The 22,807-nt window shown below is 46.6% G+C and overlaps 1 protein-coding gene and 1 non-coding gene across 4 annotated transcripts; both read left to right on the top strand.

Moving 5' to 3' along the window:
- Positions 1 to 4,881: 4,881 nt before the first annotated feature.
- On the top strand, positions 4,882 to 16,078 carry srsf3b (serine and arginine rich splicing factor 3b). 3 transcript variants are annotated; one of them, XR_011955367.1, is made up of 6 exons: positions 4,882 to 4,974; positions 6,500 to 6,707; positions 8,350 to 8,484; positions 10,584 to 11,050; positions 13,148 to 13,189; positions 14,297 to 14,383. XR_011955367.1 is itself a non-coding variant. In XM_072563465.1 (6 exons), exons 2-6 carry the CDS (start codon positions 6,502 to 6,504, stop codon positions 14,925 to 14,927), a joined length of 498 nt encoding a protein of 165 aa, XP_072419566.1. In that variant the 5' UTR covers positions 4,882 to 4,974; positions 6,500 to 6,501; the 3' UTR covers positions 14,928 to 16,078. The 3 variants fall into 3 exon arrangements, 2 of the variants coding, with proteins under 2 accessions (XP_072419566.1, XP_072419567.1); XM_072563465.1 differs by lacking the exon at positions 10,584 to 11,050 and adding an exon at positions 14,900 to 16,078; XM_072563466.1 differs by lacking the exon at positions 10,584 to 11,050 and adding an exon at positions 14,900 to 16,078 and having other exon boundaries at positions 4,948 to 4,970.
- Positions 6,105 to 6,238, top strand: LOC140467533 (small nucleolar RNA SNORA41). The gene has a single exon (XR_011955494.1). It is a non-coding gene; the product is annotated as a small nucleolar RNA SNORA41 (small nucleolar RNA).
- Positions 16,079 to 22,807: the final 6,729 nt, after the last annotated feature.

Here is a 22,807-nt window from a genome sequence, read left to right on the forward strand (position 1 = left end):
ATTGGAAATCAAGCCCCACTATTCCCAGAGTTGTTTGTGAAGTTGAAGATTTTAAAATTCAGAGAATTCCCCAATTTATCCACTTTTCAGACCCAGATTTAAAAAGGACATGAGGAGGCAACATTTTTATACAGAGTGTGTGTGGAATGAACTGCCAGAGGAACTGGTGGATACAGGTAGTTACAACATTTAAAAGACATTTGGGTAGGTACATGAATAGGAAAGGTTCAGAGGTATATGGGCCAAAAGTTTGGAAACATGGTTGGTGTGGACTGGTAGGACTGAGGGTCTGTTTCTGTGCTGTATGACTATGACCTATGCTTGACCACTCTCAACATTGTATGCATGTTCCCTCACTCCCTCCCACCTATCCTTGCACCCAGAAGACTCACCCTGCATGGCCTCTGCATTACCCACTCGCTCAGGATATCTAACCTTTGAGCTCACTCCAGGTGCCACTTGCTCTCCCAGAAACTAACGGGAGGGCGAACCACACGGAGACCTTCAGAACTCTTCTCTCAGGGACCTCCCAATGTGGCAGTGCCTTCCAGCCCCCACCTTGCCTGCTACCTTCAGTCCAATGGGTGTCCAGGTCAAAGAAGGTGCCTCTTGAAGGGACACACTGATCATGTCTGGGCTCAGACTATGTCTGACCTTCTGGGGCCATCAAGGCAAAATAACAAGACCAACAGGCTCCACTATACAGTAGAGTCAAGATGAGAGTGGTGCTGGAAGAGCAGGAAAATCGACGTTTCGAGCAAAACCCTTCAACATACAGCAGGCTTCCTCCATCCCTGCTGCAGAGGGACTGCATGGAGAGGTAGTGGGGAGGGAAAGAAATAAGACCCATTGAGGGTTTATAGATGACATGGGTGACACGTCATTGTAAATATGTTCTCAATTCTCTAATTACATAGTCACTTCTCACTATCATATTTTTGTCTATCTGTGTATCCACAAATGCAACCTTGAAGGGACTGAAGGCACCTACCCTTTCATTAGACAATGTGCCACTGATCAGGGTGTGAAATAGTCAGCTGCTGGCAATGGGTGAATTGCAGATGCCCATGACTTTGGCAACTAGACTTCAACTTTCCAGTTGCACAGACATTGCAACTGCAAGTCAGGCATTTGTGTGGTACAGTCATCATGTTGTGTCAAGATCATCATCCTGCAGAAACAGCCAGTAATAGAGCTGAGCCATCCACAATACATCCAGATCTAAGCTCTCTGGTCCTGCCACATCCAGTCGGGAATGGTGGTGGGAAATTAAACAACTCACTAGAGGAGGGGAGGTTCCACAAATATCCCAACCTCAATGACGGAAGAGCTCAGCACATCAATGTGAAAAATAAGGCTGAGGAATTTGCTGCAATCTTCAGCTAGATATGATCCATCTCAGCCTCCTCTAATGGTTCCCATCATCACAGATACCAGTCTTCAGTGAGGGGAGATGGTGGGGGAGGGGTGTGTGGAGGGGATGGTAAGGGGAGATGGTCAGAGTGATAAGGAGGGGAGGTAGGGTGGGGGATAGTGAGGGGAGATGGGGAGGAGGGATGGGGTGATAGTGAGAGGATATGGGACCGATGGGGAGAAGATGGTGAGGGTGAGGGTGATGATGAAGAGAGATGGGGTGGGGCTGTGAGGGTGATGGAGATGGTAATGGGAGGGGATGGGGTGTGGGCAGGATGGGGTGGCGTGGTGAGGGGGATAGGGTAAGGGGAGGGTGTGAGGGGTACAAAGTCACAGGGTATGAGTTTGGGGAGATGACAGGATGGGGTGATGGTGACGGGGTGGTCAGGGTGATGAGGTGAGGGGGATGAGCGGTGATGGGGATGGAGTAAGTGAGCGGGGTGTGGGTGAGGAGGCGGTGAGGATGATGGGGTGGTGGGGGGTGGGGTGAGTATGGAGGGTGAGGGGGATGGTGTGTGGGTGAAGGGGTATGTGTGAGTGTGTGGGGGGGGGTTGAGGGGTGATTGCGTGTGGGGTGAGTATGTGTAGGGGGTTAGGGGGTGGTAAGTATGGTGGTGCTGAGTGTGAGGGGTTAAGGGGGTGAGATTGAGTACAGATGAGTGTGGGGGAGGTGAGTGTAGGAGGATGAGTGTGGGGGGATTAGTATGGCGGTTAAGGGGGGGGTGAGCATGGGGGAAGGTAGTGTGGGGGGCAAGAGTGTGGGGGGGAGGGAGGAGAGGGGAAGGTGAGTGTGGGGGGGTGAGCATGGGGGATGGAGTGAGGAGGTTGGGGTGAGAGGTGTGAGAGTGGGGTGTGAGTGTGGGGGGTGTGATTGTGGGGGGGTGATTGTGGGAGTGGTGAGTGTGGGGGGTGTGATTGTGGGGGGGTGATGGTGGGAGTGGTGAGTGTGGGGGGCGTGATTGTGGGGGGGGTGATTGTGGGAGTGGTGAGTGTGGGGGGTGTGATTGTGGGGGGGTGATTGTGGGGGGGTGATTGTGGGAGTGGTGAGTGTGGGGGGTGTGATTGTGGGGGGGTGATTGTGGGGGGGTGATTGTGGGAGTGGTGAGTGTGGGGGTGTGATTGTGGGGGGGTGATTGTGGGAGTGGTGAGTGTGGGGGGTGTGATTGTGGGGGGGTGATTGTGGGAGTGGTGAGTGTGGGGGGGTGTGATTGTGGGGGGGTGATTGTGGGAGTGGTGAGTGTGGGGGGTGTGATTGTGGGGGGGTGATTGTGGGAGTGGTGAGTGTGGGGGGGGGTGTGATTGTGGGGGGGTGATTGTGGGAGTGGTGAGTGTGGGGGGTGTGATTGTGGGGGGGTGATTGTGGGAGTGGTGAGTGTGGGGGGTGTGATTGTGGGGGGGTGATTGTGGGAGTGGTGAGTGTGGGGGGTGTGATTGTGGGGGGGTGATTGTGGGAGTGGTGAGTGTGGGGGGTGTGATTGTGGGGGGGTGATTGTGGGAGTGGTGAGTGTGGGGGGTGTGATTGTGGAAGTGGTGATTGTGGGAGTGGGTGAGTGTGGGGGGGTGATTGTCGGGGGGTGATTGTGGGAGTGGTGAGTGTGGGGGGTGTGATTGTGGGGGGGTGATTGTGGGAGTGGTGAGTGTGGGGGGTGATTGTGGGAGTGGTGAGTGTGGGGGGGTGTGATTGTGGGAGTGGTGAGTGTGGAGGGGGATGATTGGTGGATGGTGAGCATTGGGGAGTGAGGGTGGGTGGTGAGCGTGGGGGGGTGAGGGTGGGGGGAGTGAGGGATATGAGGGGGTGAGTGGGAGGATGAGGGGGTAAATGCGATGGGGTTGAGTGTCAGGGTGTTAATATGGGGGGTTGAGGGGGAGGGGGAGTGTGGGGGAGTGAGGGTGGGGGAAGGTGAGTGTGGAGGGTGGGTATGGGGTTCTGTGAGGAATGGGGTGAGTATGGGGTGTGAGAGTGGGAGCAGTGATTGGGGGGGGGTTGGTGAATATGGGAGTGGGTGAATGTATTGCAGTAAGGGTGGGAAAGATTGGGTGTGGAGGGTAAGCATGAGGTTCTGTGGGGAATGGGGTGAGTGTGGGGGGGTGGGTGAGAGGTCTGACTGTAGGGAGTGATGGGGGTGAGTGATGGTGGTGAGTGTGGAGGGTGAGTATGAGGGGATGTGTACGGGGGGGGTGGGTGTGGGTGGGTGAGTGCAGGCGGGTGACGTGGGAGTAGGTGAGGGCGATGGAGTGAGTGTTGGGGGGAGTGGGCGTGTGTGAGGTGAGGGGGATAGGGTGAGGATGCTGTGGTGAGGCTGGGGGTGTGAGAGTGTGGGGGTTAAGTGTGGAGGGGTGAGGGGAATGGGGTGAGTTGGATGAGTGCAGGGTGAGAGGAGCGGTGAGTGTGGGTGAGTTGTGTGTGGGGGTGTCAGTGTGGGGGACCAAATGTGAGAGTGGTGAGCATGGAGGGGTGTGAAGGGGGTAGGGTGAGTGTGGCAGGGTGAGTGTTGGGAGAGTGAGGGGGATGGGGTGGGAGTGATAGGGTGAGGGTGAAGGGATGTGAGAGTGGGGGAGGGGTGAGGGGGATGGGTTGGGTTGAGGGGGATAGGTTGAGGTGGTGGTGGGGTGGTTGAGGGGGATGGGATGGGATGCAATGGTAGGATGGGGGGTTGGGGAAGTTTGATGGGGATGGATGAGGGAGGAGGAGGGGGGATGGGATGGAGGAGGGTGAGGGGAGAATGTGGGGGAGGGTGAGTGTGGGGGAGATGGTGGGGAGAGTGGTAGGGGAATGGAGTGGGAGGGTGAGGGGAATGGGGAGGGGGATGGGGGAGGGTGAGGAGGTTGGGGAGGGTGAGGGGGATGGGGAGGGTGAGGAGGATGGGGGGAGACGATGGGAGACAGTGGCGGCGGTGATGGGAGAGGGGGGTGATTGCATGGGGATGGGGAGGGTGAGGGTGGAGGGTGAGAGGATGGGGAGGGTGAGGGAATGAGGAAGGGGAGATTGGAGGGTGAGGGGAAGGGTGGGTGAGGGGGCAGGGTGAGAGTGATGGGGAGGGGGAGGGTGAGAAGGTGGAGAGGGTGTGGGGATGGGGAGGGTGAGGGTGATGGGGTGAGGGGTTGGGGGGAGGGGGAGGGGAGGGGGGTGGGGGAGGGGAGGGGGAGGGTGATGGGGTGGAGGTTGTGGGGTGGGGGATGGTGAGGGGTTGGGGAGAGTGTGGGGTGGTGAGGGGGAGGGATGGGGTGTGGGGGGGTGTGGGGGGGTGGGGGATGGTGAGGGGGAGGGATGGGGTGGAGGTTGTGGGGTGGGGGATGGTGAGGGGTTGGGGAGAGTGTGGGGTGGTGAGGGGGAGGGGGAGGGATGGGGTGTGGGGGGGGGTGGGGGAGGGGAGGGGGTGGGGTGTGGGGGGCGGGGATTGGAAGCGGATTGAATGCGCGCTCTCCGCCAATCAGACGTTGGCGCCTCGGGATGGGGGGGCGGGCCCGGCGGCGCTCACGTGACTGCAGCTATTTCCGTTAGTTGTGGCGCGAGGCGGCGGCCATTTTGTTTGAGCGCGAGGAGCCGGAGAGAGCGAGTAGGTACCGGGGGGGGCCGGAGAGACCGGGACACACACACGGAGGGGGGGTAGGGTAGGGTAGGGGAGACCCCGGGGGTGTGGATGAGACCCCGGGGGGGAGTGGGGGCGGTTGGACAGGCCGAGTCTAGAGCACGGCCCGGGTGGGCGGTGAGGGCCGACCCCCCCCCCTCCTCCCTCAGGCCTGTGTCCCCGGGCCCGCCCTGTGAGAGCTGCCCGCGCCGCGGCTCACCCCCCTGGCCGCTGTCTCAGGGTGAGTGAGTGAGTGTGTGCCCGGGGAGTGTGTGAGCGGGCTCGGGCTCCCCCTCCCCTCCCCTCCCCCCAGGGCCCTCTCGGGCGGGGCCCGGCCTCTCCGCCGCCATTTTCTCGGCGGTGAGTGAGAACAAAGAGCGGCGGAGCGTGGGGCCCAGAGCCCCGCCCCAGAGCACCCCGGCCGGCGGGCGGGCGGGCGGCCCTCAGAGACTCCTGATCCCGGGCTCCAGCGGCCTACACCCGGCCTCGGCTGGAATCGGGGGACACCGTCTCGGCGGCGCTCTCCTCTCTTTACTCACCCCCTACTCCCCACCCCCCCCCCCCCCCCACCCCCGTCCCCTTCTCTCTTCCTCCCCCCCCCCCAACTGTTCATTGATCTGCCCTCGGGGGGGGCTCCTTCACCTGGGTTTCCCCTCTCTTACCCCCCCCCCCCCCCCCCCCCCCCGGTCTGTGTGAGCGCCGCTGTTTAACTGGAGGTGGTTTTGTTTTGTTCGCTTTGGATAAGTTGGAAGTTGATACTTTGCTCCGAGTTTGAATCGGGGTCCAGCCTCAGTGCCATTCCTGCAGCTGGATCTCTGTCCAGGGAATAAATCTCCCTCTCGTCTTAAATGGGAAAAATCTGTTCATTTCTGCTGGCTTTTGTGTCAGCATGAATTTAACTTTCCTGGTTCAAATCTGGGGGCAGTAATTGATCCCCCCCACAGTTTGATTTTGGTGATTTCCTTGTGGCAGACGAATCAGCCTTTCAGGTGAAATATAAGCCTGTTGTATCCAATATCTGATTGGTTTTGTCTGCAGCGTTTTAAGGTAACTGATCCCAATTCCTTCATTTTTGAGGATATCCCTGCTGCACATGATTTGCTTTGGAGCGTTTTAAAGGTTTTCCACAGGTACTGGTCTGAAATTACTTGGTTTATAGTAGTTTCAGGTTTCCTTCTGTGGGATAGTAAGTGTTGTACTACTTTCATTAGACCTTTAGTGTGACTTTAAAGGGCTCAGTAGTGCAACGGACATGTGAAATACCAAGCAATTCCAAACTTGCCTGCAAAGTGCTGTGACTGGATACTGGATTTTCTGCATGATTTGATGTCTATTTAGAACAGATGTATTTTAATGACCTCCATATTGCCATTATACAGCATTGATGGATTCCAAATGAATTCTTGAATTATTTAATGTTCTTATTCTGTTGCCTATTTTCAGTTCTAATGACTGTATAGAAGCTATTTTCTGAACTAGAGGGCCCAAAGATTTTGTTAACTTGTCTTGTGTTCCAGCCATGAATCATGGTTCATGTCCTCTAGACTGCAAGGTGTACGTTGGAAACCTTGGAAATAATGGAAATAAAACTGAGCTTGAGAGATCATTTGGATATTATGGCCCGCTCCGCAGTGTGTGGGTTGCCCGCAATCCACCTGGGTTTGCATTTGTTGAGTTTGAAGATCCACGCGATGCTTCAGATGCGGTCAGAGAACTCGATGGAAGGTAATTATTTCTGTCCCTGAAATTATTAATGTCATTTCCCATATAGCTGTCATTGCAGCTTTTCTTGCACTTTCCTGAAACGTGCTTCCCAAAACTGATCTGAGAAGCATTAAGATCAGTGTGCTATGTTTGTTGAATGGAGATATATTGTGCACATTTGGAGCTGCTCCATCTAATGGCCACAATGAGATTGCAGTGCAGGAGCTGATAAGATGTTAATTACCAAGCATCCATTTTGTGTGCCTGTGACTTTAATCTTGTCACTTGATGTGCTGTAGCATGGTTAACACATACAGATTGTGTTACCAAACATACAACAGTGTTAATATCAGTGTTGTAAGCACTGTAATTACTGAAATGTTTTAAATTGTACAACTTCTGATCATGAAAGCATTTTCCAACTGCCTCTTCCGAAGCTGTAACAGTAAGATTGTGGTTTAGCTATCAGTATTGAAATATTTGTAATTTTCATCCAACACTGTTTATATTAGTGTTCATTTGAGAAGCATACAAGTTAAGCCCATCCAGAACCAAGAGTTGGGTGATCCATAAAACCTTATGGACTATCTTGTATTTTCCACTTTTCTGTTACACATGGCTCAGTGTACATGTCACATAGCAATGTTTCGATCCTTGCGCCTATACTAAGGATGACAGTCTTATCTGTAAGATCATTCCTGATTGAGAGGCTGGTTACATCCTTGTATTTATGATTAACTGTTTTTTGTGTTTGTTATTAAACAAAGTCAGTACGTCATCTATATTGCTCTGCCATTTCAAACTATACTGTGTTTTTCAATTTTCTACTCAGTCGGTTCATCCTAAATCTGCCTTTGGATCTGAGCTTTTTGCATGACTGCACTCTTTTTTTTCTTGACTAGAGTTGGCTGGCCTGGGGTGAGCTATATGATCCAACAAGATTTCGTTTTGAGCGAGTAATTCTCAAAACTAGCTAATGAACCAATTTGAAGCCTTTGACAGATCTGATGCCTTGTTCTCTGGTCAATAAATGTCTGCTACTTGGGAAATGTTTGGTTTAGAGGCTGGGAGCTTATTGACTGCTGTAGATGTGATCAGGTTATTTGACATTTTTATAGATCAGGAATGTTCAGTAATTATGTCTCTCCTTACTTTGCAATCTAAGGTGGTGTCCTTGTTGTATTTTAGTGGGTAGTGAACCTGTGGAATTCTGATTAAAGGCCAGATCACTGGAGATTAAAGATGTTAAGGAATATGGAGTTGAATGGCAGAAAGACTTTACTCTTGTTTTCAGTTTCAGTAAATTGGGTAAAGAGGAGACTGTACTGAACTGAAACATTGTCTTTCCATATGTCCCATCATTCTTAATGGGTTTGATCACTCTATCCAAGTTCACTTATTCCTTGTGAATAATTATGCTTACGCAAGGTTAGTCTCAGTTTAACTTATTCTTAAAATTTAATTAAGGGATATAAACTCCATTGATATCTTGTACAGCGGATGGGTTTCACTGTGACTGTTAACTGACATTGAGGTTGCCAATGGCTTTCATGACTCATCCATTTATGGGGAGTGCAATGGGCAATATTTCAAATCTACACCTGTAGCTTTCTCTTTGCAGGGTGATGTTTGAGTATGAAGCATTTAATTATTGATTTTTCAGGAATCTCTGTGGCTGCCGTGTCCGTGTAGAACTGTCCAATGGTGAGAGACGCATCCGTAATCGTGGCCCACCGCCAGCGTGGGCCAGGCGTTCTCGTGAGGATTATCGCCGAAGAAGCCCCCCAGTCCGGCGCAGGTAACAGCGTGTGATATTGCTTTTTGATGTAGCTGTGCATGCAAAATTTATTTTTAAAAATTGCTGTAAATGTTTTCCATCTGTAATTCATAGTTTTGAGCTGTTTGCTTGATGTAACAGCTACTAGTGATGGGCGACATAGTTTTGAACAACAGCCTGAAATTTCCTGATGTGTTGAGTTGCTTTTAATATGTATGTATATAGGGAAGGACTCCACATGATCTTTGAGTTCTGTGGTTTGTCAGTAGGGATGTCATGATGAAGATACTTGTTTCAAAGGCATGTTATCAGTAAGTGTGACTACTTCCATGGCGTGCCTGTTGAACATCCAGTTTTCAGTATATGACCATATTCGAGTGGTCCAGGCGGCAAGTAATCTAGGCATGGACTTCTCAAGGCTGTTCAATGCTGTTGATTTTAACACTGGTAACTGGCAAATGTGGCTTTTGATGGCTTTGGTTTCCAGTCATGCACAGTGATAATGGTGAACAGTCCGTTGTTGGTTATGCACCCAACCACATTGACCTTGCTGTTTAATTACAGTTGGTTATGAGCAGTTTCAGCTGTCTGAGTGAAAGGCCTCCTGTTGAGCTGCCTTTTGCAATTGGTTTAGGTTGTTCTCTTATATAAGGAGGACACCATGACATCCCTAGCTGCCATGCCCAGTAGATTTTGATTCGTCCTTAAAGCTGGAAGCGCACCACATGTAAAACGAAGTGGCCTCCCGCTCGTATGTTGTGGTAAGGCTGTTGCCGTTTCTGCTTGACATTGCTGGTCAAAGAATTTTCACTTTTGCTTATTTTACAGTATCATAAATTGAGCTTTGGTACGAAAGCATTGCTGTCGGGAGATCAGAATTGATGAATTAGGGTATTAGGTTCAAGCCATGCTTGGAAAAAGCATGTGATTTCCAAACAACTTTCAAAGATCCCAAACTAATATTTTAATGAGCTCCTGTGCTCTGATGTAAAGTGAGTGTATAGTTAAACTTAAGTGAATTATTTTGCTAATCATGTTCCACCCCCTGGTGTTGGTGACTTAGTAGTTGTGCACTTTGCTTGTATGGACAATGAAGTGACCTGTCCTTAGCATGTCAAATGAAGACGATACATGCCAGTTCTGCATCTCCAGGGATCAGTGTTTTCGCATAACTGCAAGAAAACTGGACTCGTTGCACCAGCATTCCCTTTTAAGTGGCTCAGTAAAGGTGGAAAGTCTGAGAAAGTTATTCCAAGTCCTCAGTCAAGGAAAAATAGTGATTGCCTTTTGAGGGAATGCTGGGGAAGGGGGTCTTTGGGTTACTAGAGGTTAAGATAAAGACTTGAGAAATAATTTAAACCATTGATTTCTTGTGATCTACTATAAAAAGTTAAAACTTAGATTTTCTCTAGTTTGAATAACAGTCTTTATCTGAACCACTGGTTTGCTAAGCTTATTAATGCAGCCTGAGAGCTTCGCAGGGGGCATTGAGTTGAAATTACGTAGGGGTGCAATGTTGCCTTGTGAACTCCTAATAAGGCATATTACACTCAGACCTGGGGTTCCTTCTGTGGTAGCTTTCTTTTTTGTAATTAAAAGGTAAATGTTTCGTCTTCCCTGGTGTGGGAGAGTTTGCAGGCAATTAAATAAGAATGCATACCTGTCATGGACAGCCCATGGCTGAACGGTGCCTGTTTTAAGCACAGTGCTGTAGCACTGACAAATACATTCACATTTATGGTGCAACTGGATTCTTGACATCAACCTTGGCAGTGTTGACACGTTTTGTCCCTGATGGGGTAGGAGTTCTGCTTTCTACAGAGAAGAGCATCTTGCAGGTTAGTGACATTTTTATGTTTATGTTCAGAAGGAACCCTGATTAATGGATTTATGAATTGCCTAGCATGTTGCTGCATTCTGGCCAATTGCAATAAGATTGATGCAAAGTGTTAATATGCTTACATATTGCTGTTTTGCATTGTCACTCATCACTAATGGCTAAATTATTTAATAATCAAGATTGGTTTTTACTGATGGCTTGTGTGTTGCACTATTTATTTTTAAAGATGCATTTTTATCCATTTATTTATATATTAATAAAAATGAACCCCCCCTTGCAGAGTCACCATCATGCCTCTTCTCACCACCCTTCGAATCTACATTAGCCAGTCAACTAGCCCTTTCAGCGTCATGTGACCAGCGCGCCCCAATCAGCTTGGCTGGTGTCGGTATCACATGACCAAGGCATGTCCAGTCGTCAGGTTGCACCACCGCCCTTTGGTTCCCAAGCATGCTGTTTCTCAGCCTCTTCTCCAACCATGACCAATCGGCAGCGGCTGCCTCAACTGCCCACACATTTCTGGTCAATCAGCTGTTTACTTTACTCGTTGTCTCCACAACAGCAGCCGAACACTCAGCATTTGTCTCAGCAGCCTTCGACTAAATAAAAAGCAGGAAAAAAACCACTACACCCCCCTCTGCCAACCAAATACCACGCATCTGGCAAACCTTTTCAGCAAATTCTACCTGGCCGTCAGTCCGGCAGCCTCACCTCTCCATTTCTAGCTTGTTGAAAACCAAAAGACTAGTAAGTTTTTCCTGCTTTATACAATAGTCTACTGCTGGTATAATGGAGTAAGCTTTTTGACAAGGTAAAGAGACTACAGTGTTCTGTTAGGTGCTGGCTGTGTAAAGACTGAATTTAACTTTGTTTTTAAGAAGTGTTCGTGTTTAGTAACAGCTAGACTTTTGTACTTGGGTTCTGAAACCATGTTTAAAATTTGTGTAGTGTAACATCCTTGGTTAGGTTGTACAATTATAAGTTCAAGTGGCTCTTGTCACGTGTTTTCAGACCCAGGTGCAAAATATGTCTTAAATCGGGCCAGAGTAACTCTGAAGGGATGTGACATTTGCCGACTGGCAGGTCATAGTCATAGTCTTCTCCATGGGTCTTCTGCTAAATGGTGCAAAATGCAACCTTGGTTCACTAGGAGGCCCAAATTAAGCTTTTACAGCAGCCAAAAGCAGGCATTTGCTTCCCTTGAGAGCTGGCCTGGTCCTGGTGATGGAAGTGTAAATGGGGTTGGTGAATTGAAAGTTCTAGGCTAATTGGAATGGATAGTCCTTGGTGCAGAAAAATGCAGCATGGTGGAAAAAAATCAGTTGGGAATCAGGTTGCCTTAACTGGAAAATTTTATCCCTGTGAATTGACAATGGCCATGTTGTGCCAGCTGCCCTGTAGCTATCTTGGTGATATTGATGTCCTAATTGCCTTTTCTCTCTTTAAAACTCTACCCTGGATTTTTTCCACTATGAGGGTAGTGTACAGTAGTGGCTTGGTCAGCATTGGCTCAGTGCTAATTCTGCACAGTGCTGTTAATTGTCTTAATATGGGGAACACATCGAGCAGTGTTAAAAGTACATGAAACCTTAAGAATTCCAGTATTGCAATTAATAAGGGATTGGTCTTTTGCTGGGTGAGGTGTGTACAGTATTGCCTTCTCACCTCCCAAGCAGCCCCATTGTGGCGTCAAAATGACCAAGTGGCCTATTGCCTTCAAATTAACATTCTTAGTAAGCCACTACCGTGTGCATTGTCCTCAAATAAGTGAAGATTAATGTCCCAAGTTGAAGATCCAGAAATCAGATCTACACAGTGAGACGTCGCATTTGGAGTTTTAGCCAGTTAACCCAAAGAATTGAGCATTAACAGAACACTACCCACGTTGTCTTACGTATAATATATTGCATTGTTATAGCAGTGTTTCTAGAATAAAAGCTGTCTAAGTTAGAGCTGTTTGTGCACCTTAAGTTGCACCCAGGGATGGAAATGTTAGAGGTCAGTCATGTGTACGGGGACCTTTGTCTCTGATCTTTGGAAGCATGTCCACCAAATTAAAATGGTGAATTTAAATATTTGAGCTTTCTGATTGCTCATGGAGGCCGTCTGCTGGCAGTAAGTGTCAGCTGCAATTCTGCAGGTGCATTGGGAACGAGATCCTGAATACTTGTTCCTGTCCGGTGCACTTGTTATAGTTTCCATCCCTGTTTTTAATCCACAGGTTCCATTTAATGCTGTGTTCAGTTAACATATTCTGTTGTAGCATAGATTATTTTTGAACATTCTCTATTATTGAAGTTGTTTTACACCAATGCAGGGTTCTGTGTGGATTCTTCATTGTGTAGGTCTGTCCAGAGCTGGAATCAACTGATATGTTTTTGTCAGTTTGTTTTGGATTTCCTTGCCCATGCTGATTTTTGTCCCTCTTATGAGCTATGAATTAATTGCAACCTCTTCATTGGGTTTCAAATTTTTCATATCGTTTTAATAAGAGGTTGCTTCCTGTTTTCAGTGATATGATACATTTGTTTACATTTTTATTAAATTGATTTTGAAGTATTTCTAGATTTTCATTCTCTTCTGGAGATGTGAACCCTGCAGTGGTGTTTGGTCAGCTTCAAGCTTCATAGTTATTGTTTTGTAAAGATTAGAATTAAACTGAAGTCAGGTTTTTATGCAGGCAGTTTGTTAAATCTGACATATGTTGAGGTATTTAATTGCCATTGCTAGTGAGCTGGGGTTATTGGGACCAGCTGTGATCGAGTAGGATGGTACTTTGTACCGGTCGCTGTTTGTGGACCATCATTTGTTCACTTCCTAACTGGTCTTCCTTCTCACTTCTAGATCACCACCTCGTCGGAGGAGCTTCAGCAGAAGTAGGAGCAGGTATGAGTCATGCGTTACAATATTACTCAATCCTACATGCTACTCCTACTTCCTTATTGAGTTGCTATTGGCTCCTATTCTAACTCATTTCTTCCTCAAGCCCCAAAAAAGAAATTGTTTGGGATTAATTCAAATAATTCGATAGTTCAAATTATTTTAGCAGATGGTCGGTGGGAAGGTTTGACTGATCATGAACTGTGTAATGTATCATTTTTACATTTTCTAACATCTCTGAACAGGTTGCTATACCACATGGAGCACGTGGAACTTGATTCTTGGCCTCCTGGCTCAAGAGTATCAGTTCTATCCTTACAACTACCTTCTGAAATTATTTGGCCAAAATAGATTCAGTTGTATCTTAATTGCTTGTTTTGTGAATGTTGAGTCATTACTCTAATGCAGAGGCAGTGGTGAATAGAGTTCAGGTGTACAGCAAGCAACCCATTCATACCTACCACATATCTTAAATTAAGGTAGTCCTATTTGCCAGTACTTGACCCAAATCTCTTAAATCTTTCCTATTCATATACCCATCCAGATCCCTTTTAAGTCTAATTGTACCAGCTTCCACCACTTTATTTGGCAGCTCATTCCATGCACACATTACCCTTTGTGTGAACATTTGTCCCTTTTAATTCTTTCCCCTCACCCTAAACCTGTAACGGTCTTTTTGCTCTGTCCATGCATTAAGGCGTGGCTCCTTATGTTCATCTGGTATGAATTTGGTGCAGCACGGTGGCTGTGTTTAGCACTGCTGCCACACAGCACCAGGGTCTTGGGTTCGATTCAAACCTTTGACGACTGTCTGTGTGGAGTTTTCACATTCTCCCAGTGTGTATGGGTTTCCTCCCACAGTCCAAAGATGTGCAGGTCAGGTGAATTGGCCATGCTAAATTGCCCATCGTGTTAGGTGCGTTAGTCAGAGGGAAATGGGTCTGGGTGGGTTACTCTTCGGAGGGTCGGTGTGGACTTGTTGGGTGGAAGGGCCTGTTTCCACACTAGGGAATCTTTTTTTAAAAAAAGTTGGATCCTCTGGGTAAAACCAGAACACTTGCCATAGTAGGACTCGAAAGATCTTGTGATCTAATAGCATTCTTGACTTCATAGGTCCCTCTCAAGGGATCGTAGGAGAGAGAGGTCCCTGTCCAGGGAGAGGAACCACAAACAATCTCGTTCGTTCTCCAGGTCTCACAGGTAAGTTGGAATAGTGTAAAACCTGAGTTCCTTTAATTTTGTTCACTGAGAGGGCAGTGGAGATTAAAACTGTCTGAAAAGATGATAGTTGAATAAATCCTCATTAACATTAGGAAGTTCCCTAATTTGTATTTGGACCTGCTGCGACCTAATGTATGGTTCAAGAACTGGAAAGTGGGTATTAGGCATGAATCATGCCTCATCATGCATAAATGGTCTAATGGCTGTTTTGCTCTGTGAATTTCTATGGTCCTAATGAATGGTTAATGAATAGTCTGTTCTGGGCTAGCTACATCAATTGATTAATGCCCAGGATGAAAAAATGTCTTGGGTGTTGAAATTTTGGTGGGGGCTTTTGTAATTTTAGTGATGCCTGTAAGAAACGAGTACTCGTGAAGCTGGCTGACTGCACCTGTCTATGTGGGCAGTGTGCCCAGTTTGGTGTCTGAAAGGAAGCAATAGAATGTTTTCTAGCTACCAGGTTTCTAATCTTTTCACACTTTTTTTTTGTTTTAGCCGCTCCAGGTCAAACGATAGGAAGTAAACCTGAAGCATAGTGGCCTTTGTGAAGATCCATGTACAGACTTCTTGGAGTTGTTAAGAATGTGATTTGCATTTGTTTAATAGACTCGACATGTAGTCCATTGCATTTTTTACCCTATTTTAGCTGTTCATTGTCTTTCTTTTCATGTATTCTATAATGTAACCAGTGATGAGATTTTCAGATGCAGAAGTTGTCAAACTTGTGAATTATGGGCAGAGTCATGGTTTTTATACAGGTAGGATTGTATTGTGGGCAGACCATTGATTGCTTACCTACTGCATTATCCATTGAGGGTTAGTTTTCTTGATTCCATAAGCTTGCCCATCTCCAGCAGATCTGATGGGATCAATATGCCCCCTTCCTAAGCAAACCAGCAGTTTGTTTTTTTATTATTATTGGCAGATAACACACTATCTTTAGGCTTGTTAACACAACTTCTTGGTGTTGTGCTGTTTTTATTGTGATATGTCACCTGGGGTTATGTGTTTTTTGTGTTCACTGGTTTTTCATGTTTTCGAAGATACCTGCAAACATCTAAATTTTTGCCTTGCTATTTGTAAATCCTGCACTTCATTTGTGGTAGTCAGTTTTGTGCAGTGCTTTGGGATATTACTGGAACAGAAATATGTCATGAGTGCACTAGAGTATTTAAAATATTCTCGTGTTATGAGAAGTGTTCAGACATTCAGTAGGAGTACAGTCTTGCAGGCTTTAAAATAATGTGGCTCGCTGACTCTTCACATGATTGCAGAATTAAATTGAGGGTTTTCAGAAACTGACAATTCTTGCATCCAGTTTATTAACTTTGCCTGCATGAATATCTCAGATGCTGGCTGTAGCTTAGTTACTGATTAATTTACAGTGTAGATCTGGTTCGCTTTGAGTTGTGTGCTCATGCCAACCAGTCTTTTGGGCTGCTGTCTCTAGTGCTGGAAATGCTTTTTGTTGAGTCCTTTTTTCCACCAGTTACTGCATTGTAAATATTGTATGTGGCTTGCTGCCATTCTGACTATCTTGTCCATTGGTGATTATAATGAGGAGAAGCTGGAGTGATACAATATTGTTCCTTGTGACCCTGTTCCTGCCTTCACACTGCACCATTCATGTGCTGTTTTGTGACTTTCTTGGAAATAAACTTTGGTTACACAACAGCTTTGGTTATAGTTTCTTTATTTTTGTGACATGCACTTCTGGCAGTTCACCTGCAGTTGAGAAATATGCAATGGGTAAGAATGAGAATTAATGATCAGATAGGAAACCTGACCCCCATGAGGTTGACTTGGGGTGAGTAGGTGAATGGACTGAGTTGTGTGATGGGAAGCGTGCTGAGGGGGGAGAGGAGTGGTTGTTTGTCAGGGGAGGGGGCTGAGCAAAGGGGGAGGTTGAGAGGATGAAGTGTGTGTTTTGGGCAAGGTGGAAGAGTTTGGGGTGTAGAAGAAGAGGAAGGCATGCGAACAGTTGAGGTTTTGAGGAAGTGTGGGAGTTTGATTGGAAGGAGAGGGCTGAGGAGTAGCTCCTTGATCTAACCAGGTGATGGGTATAAGAGGCCAATGCTAAAGGAATTCAGGCCATCTGAACTGGAAAGAACTCTTAAAAGCTATGCAATTCGAGAAGGAAAACTCAATTAAAAAAATCAAGAGTTAAGGTAGGAGTGGTATCTCTGAGATTGAGCATCTCAAAAAGGTGTTGCTAAGTGAATGCAATTTTTCAGTGCATGGAGTCTAACAGTTTACTCCCTGCAGTTAAATGTCCATAACCACTTGAACAGTTCTATTACCAGGCTATTTTTGTATACAGTTTGCTCCACGTCTGATTTCTGCACCTTGATTGTATCTTGGTGTTCCTTTTCTTTATTTGATGTATCCAGTATTTCCCCCTTTTGCAAGGTGTTGACTCTTGCTGGGTTGTAGTTTTACCTGCACCCATTCACTTCTTTCATTCTGTTCAAGCGTTAGGTCAGCGGAGAGCTGCCTTGCCAGCTCAGATCAAGATGATAAATAATGGCTGATGCTTTCATCATGCACCGCTTTGGTTGCTTGCTGCAGCTCCCCAGTGGATAGCTCTGCATTTGAAGATTTTGGGTATAAGTTCCAAACTGAACAGTTTAACGTGATATCTAGGTGTAGTTGAGGAGGATGTATACTTTTGGAGAGGACAGAGCACATTTTGGTTGAAACATGAAGTTGAAATGCACAGGTGGTTATGATCCCACTACACTAATAAAGGAGAACAGTGAAGTGCTCTGAACACTGGATAATAACTCTCTCCCCATTGGTGTTGACACACCTGAGCATCTGCACTTTTATTATAGTGGGGTTCTATCACTTGTTCCAACCAGTAATTTAGATTAATGTGGTGCTGGAAAAGCGCAACAGGTCAGGCAGCATCCAAGGAGCAGAACCTTAAACATTTCGGGCAAAAGCTCTTCAGGAAGGGCTTTTGCCCGAAATATCAATTTTCCTGCTCCTTGGATGCTGCCTGACCTGTGCTTTTCCAGCACCACTCTAATCTAGACTCTGATTTCCAGTATCAGCAGTCCTCACTTTTGCCCAACCAATCGTTTATCCCTAACAAAAAGCATTACTGTTGCAGGAGTGCAAATTGTCACATTCCCTGCAACAGTGACAGTTTTCATGGAACTGAAACAGAAATTAGCTAGAAACGCTTACAGCGTCTGGCAATATCTGGAGGGAAATCCATTAGCATTGTGGGTTGAGGGACCCTTCCTCAGAAGGGTTTGCATGTACTTGTGCACTGACAACTGGTGCAAACCTGACCACAAAACTGAAACTGCCTTCTCCTGGTTTGATGCATTGGGGATAGAAATTAGAATTGTGGAAAACCCAACTTGACAATACTAAACTTCCAATTTAAAAACAAATTAAGCCCAGGATAATGTAACTTCACAAATTGAACTGGAAAGCAAATCTTAGAAAATTAAAGGCCATTAACCTAGCTTTAAAGACCATACATTTTATTTTATACAGATGGTTACCTTGATATTAGTCACTATATCCAAAACATTTGAGATGTTTTAATGTAACAGCAAAACAGTCACCGGACCGGAAACATTAATTTCACTCCATAGATGCAGCCAGACCTCCTGAGCTTTTCCAGCATTGGCAGTTTTTTTTTAATTCATGGAAACCGGTTTGTATGTGGAGAGCATTTGGAAGTTTGAAGGTTAAGAAAATGTTAGACATTGAAGACATGTCCTTTTGTCCTTCCTCTTAACTCGAATGCAGCTTAGCAAAGCAGGCAGGCAGGAGCAGAATGGATCTCTGACAAGGGTGAAAAGACCAGAGTGTGAGGGCAGACTCCTGCTCATAGTTGGCAGTGACTTTGTGCAATGATTAACATCATTTGTCCATTACATATTCAACACCATTCTTAGCAGTTTTATCTTTGTCTTTTATGTTTTAGTATGCCTCCCTGACTTAACAGATTAATTGTTACATGTTGTAAGAATTTATGGTTTAGCAATTGTACAACATTTTAAAATGTCTCAACCTGAAACGTTTTGTACAAAAATGTCAGCCCACACTCACTAGAGTGACAACCATGTACTGACTGCAAACAGACTCTGACAATTAAGTTACCACTCCCCCAAGGCCATCCCAATCTCAAAGTATCAAACTGTGACACCTCTGTGTACAATCTGAGAATTTGTTAATAATTCAATACACAGATTTCAAATATTTCACAGGCACCATATTTTCACTCTTCTGTCATTGACAGTCGTTTTCTTCTGGTCTACTTAACTGTTTGAATAGTAATGAATGTATCATCCTAGCTGAAGCATCAGGGAAGGGCACAATTACCAGGATGCTATGTTTCCCCTTAAGATTAACTACCTGGAATTTGGTCAATAAGAGACCAAAGGGTGCGTACCACTAAGGCAGGTAGAAGTGTCCAGGCAGCAATATTGAGCTCCCCTTTTGAGCTTGTTGAACAAGTTTGAGATTCTTACTCCCCATACGGATGAGAGTGGGGCTTTGGGACTGACTAGCAGCGTGGTGCAGGGAGGCAAGAGAAATGTGGATATATTCAGGGATAGTATAGTCAGGAGAATAGACACTAAATTTGGCCAGGGCCAGATATTCTGAAGGCTGTTCCCTGCTTGGTGCCCAGGTTAAGGATATCTCATCTGGACTGCTGAGGGTCTTGGAGTGGGAGGGGAAAGACCTAGTTGTCATGGTGCATGTAGGGTCTGAATGATGTCAGTGGAAAGAGGTTCTGCTGTGGGAGAATGAGCAGCAATAACAAATCAAAACCACAAAATGATCTTCTCTGCATTATATCCGCCAGCAACCTTGCACGTGATCAACAGACTGGGGAAGGAGGGAGCTGTTCAAAGGGCTTGTGCTCCACCTGAATTATGCTGGGACTGAAGTCCTGACAAAGTACATAACTGGGTTTTAAACTAAACAGTGGGGTGGGGGTGGGGTCAATTGCATGGATAAATTCTGGAAAGGTGAAACAAGGGGAGTGCTTAGCAGAGGTTATTAAAGTTTCCAGATTCTGTAATAGAACAGTATGGAAAGGGTCACTAATTCAGGCACAGCAAATAAGGGGACAACTGAGAAGGGGAGCAATCAGTGCAGGACTGAGGGTATTGTACTTGAATGCACAGTATATGAAACAAAGTAAAGGGGCTGGAGAAATAGTAACGGGGAACAGGGAAATGGCGGAACTGAACAGGTCCTTTGCACCAGTTTTCATAGTGAAAGACACCAGCTGTATACCAAAACCTCAAGCAAATCTGATCAGAGGTGAGTGTGATGGCCATTGTTGAGAATTGCTGGGGACGCTGAAAGATTTGTAGGTGGATAAATTACCTGGAGCAGATGAACTGAACCCCAGAGTTCTGAAGGAGATAACTGAGCAGATTGTAGACGCATTGGTGGTGATGTTACAGGAATCACTGGGGTCGGAGAGGGTCCCAGAGTATTTGGAAGTGCATGATGAAATAGGGCTGAATCAGCATGGCTTTGTCAAGGGAAGGTTACACCTGCCATATCTGTTCAGATTTCTTGAAGGTAGTTGACGTGACCTATTTAGATTTTTAGAAGGCTTTGACAAAGTACTGTACAGGAGGCTGCTAGATAAGTTATGAGCCATACAGTTAGGGGCAGGCTACTGGTATGGGTAGAGGATTGGCTACTCGCAGACATTGGGGATAAAGGGGTCTCTTTCAGGATGGCAGCCCTATTGGAGTTCCACAGGGTGAATGTTGGAACCAAAATAATTCATGTTTGACATTAATGGTCAGAATGAAGGAACTGACTGCATTGTTCCTAGGTTTGCAAATGGGTGGAGGGACAGGTGCTGACAAAGTGGGGAGGCCAGACCCCCTCAAAACATTTCAAGAAAGTAGCCTGGACCCTAACTTTGCGAGTTGTTTTAAGCAGGTGTAAAATGGGTATCCCAGGAGTGATGCAGCTGGCCCAACCACTTTAGTTTTAAACAAAACCATTTATTTGCAAGATTTCTGAATGAAACACAAACAAAAGAACACAATATTGAACCTGTCTGAAATCCCAACTTAATGATGCTGTTACAAATTCCTGCAATAGTCTCCATAAACTCCCCTTGGCAAGAAAGGTCAAATCAAACACTGGGTCATTACACGCGAAAGGGATGGCAGAGAGATTCATGGGACATCTTCCTCCATGGAGTTCTCTTTGAGTCTGTAGCTAACAACTGAACAGCCAGACTATTAAAACCAAAACACACTAGCGAAAAGCTGAGAGAACTGGCCACTCCCATTTCATTTAAGTTTTTTAATAAAACACTTGTACAACCTTCAAGTAGATCAATCCAGCCATATCGGAGCCCATGGCTTTACAGTCCCTCTGGAAGAAGCAGCCAAGGGCAATGCATCTTAGTTAAAGAAGCCCTAGTTCAGGATTCTCTATGATTAGCGTTCTGGTTTAGAAGGCTAATTGTAATTTGTATCCAGAGGGCTGCAGTGTAAGATTTGAGGTGTACGGCTGAATTCTGGATGTAGGTTTGCTTGCTGAGCTGGGAGGTTCATTTTCAGATGTTTTGGCACTGTACCAGGTAACATCTTCAGTGAGCCTCCAGATGAAGCCCAGCTCTGACAGATGCTCACTGAAGATGTTACCTAGTATGGTGCCAAAATGAACCTTTCAGCTCAGCTACAAATCTCCAAATGTACTGCTGAGGCTGTGTAAAGCTCTGGTCATACTGCATTTGCAATATTGTGAGCAGTTGTGGGTCCCTTTCTCAGGACGCATGTGTTGGGATTGGAGGGGAGGTCAGGAGAAAGATCCCAGGGATGAAGGACTTGTCACATGAGCAAAGAGTGAGGACTCTCTGGGTCTGTATGCGATGGAGTTTGGAAGGAAGAAGGGGAATCTGATTGCAGTGACCTGGATAGAGTTGCTGTGGAGGAGATCATCCCACAAGAAAGAACGACTCTGACCTGAGGGCACAGCCTCCCAGTGAAGAGTTGGCCCTGCAGCACGGAGATGGGGAGACATTTCCCCAGCCAGAGAGTGGGGAATCTGTGGGACTCATTGCCAAAGAGTCATTGAGCGTATTTGAAACGGAGATTAGTAAGGGGATCCAAGAAAAGCAAATGGGGTTGAGAAACACATCAGCTGTGATTGGCTGGCTGAGCAGACTGGATGGGCTGAATGGCCTAATTGCTCTTGTATTTTATGGTTTTATACAGCCTGTTGAAGGTAGCACCATGAGTATGGCTGGGAACATGGTGGAGAACAGACTGAAAGGGCTTGGCTTTGAATGGACTGATTAATGTGAATGGACTCTGTTCATACAGTCCGTCTACATGGACATTGTTCCATTGCTCCTGGACTGTCAGTCTAATTGATGTGGTTATCTGCACAGTCTATTAGCACTGGGATATCTGTCATTGATGAGTAAAACACTGCTTTATCCGGATGAACAAGCCCCCGATGGAGAGGAAGCCTCATTCATTACAGCTACAATAGTTGGAAATCCAGTAATCCATTTTTGTTCTCGTGTCTTATTCCTTTGCACTCTTCCAACCCATCTTCATCTTCCTGATGAAGGGTTCCGGCCCGAAACGTCGACTCTCCTGCTCCTCGGATGCTGCCTGAGCTGCTGCACTTTTCCAGCACCACACCTTTCAAGTCTGGTCTCCAGCATCTGCAGTCCTCAGTTTCTCCTCTTCCAAGCCAGCTGCGTCCCCAACGTGACTTTATGTCACCCTGTTCACAAGATCTGACACACTGGTGGAGTGGGTGCGACTTGAACTCAGAACTCCTGGCCCAGAGATAGGGGCACTGACGCTTTCCAGGTTGGTTCTGTGCTATCCTACCTGCTTGAGCCATCCCAGATTTCAGTCAGTGGTAACCCACCAGTGGCTTCTCTTTGTCCAGATTGGGCTTCACTTTCCAAGCACCAGAAGACATGAGAGGACAGCGTCAGGCACTCCCAGGAGACTCCCTCTGTCACCATCCCCATCCACTCCAGGTATCTGTGGGTCCTCAGCTTGCAGCCTGTCTGTTGAAAGCAACACTTGCCCCCCCACCCTTACCAATGCATTGATGTATAGCGAGCAGTTTGTAAGGGGAACTGGGGGTGGGGTGGGAATAGACAATGGAAACCATCGGAGCCGAACTTTATTCAGCCAATCATGTCAGCTCCACCAAGCGTCGAGAACACGGGGTAGCTGAGAATTCTCCACTCCGCTTCTGTGCCTTCTCTGAATTCTCAGTTCCTTCACTGGTTAAAAATCTGTATTATCTCCGCCTTGAATGCACTCAATGCCCCAGCTTTGTCAGCCATCTGCTCTAAGAAATCCACAGATTCGTTACCGTCTCAGAAAAGAAAATACTCATCTCTGTCTGAAAGATGCAGCCCCTCGT

This window comes from Chiloscyllium punctatum, chromosome 45 (assembly GCF_047496795.1).
Source record: "Chiloscyllium punctatum isolate Juve2018m chromosome 45, sChiPun1.3, whole genome shotgun sequence".
NCBI lineage: Eukaryota > Metazoa > Chordata > Chondrichthyes > Orectolobiformes > Hemiscylliidae > Chiloscyllium > Chiloscyllium punctatum.

Bases quoted from the DNA above. Each gene is read 5' to 3' on its own strand.
- srsf3b (XM_072563465.1), top strand. From the start codon at position 6,502: ATGAATCATGGTTCATGTCCTCTAGACTGCAAGGTGTACGTTGGAAAC. The intron at 13,190-14,296 runs GTATGAGTCATG...TTGACTTCATAG, and splicing joins TTCAGCAGAAGTAGGAGCAG to GTCCCTCTCAAGGGATCGTA. The intron at 14,384-14,899 runs GTAAGTTGGAAT...TTTTTGTTTTAG, and splicing joins TCGTTCTCCAGGTCTCACAG to CCGCTCCAGGTCAAACGATA.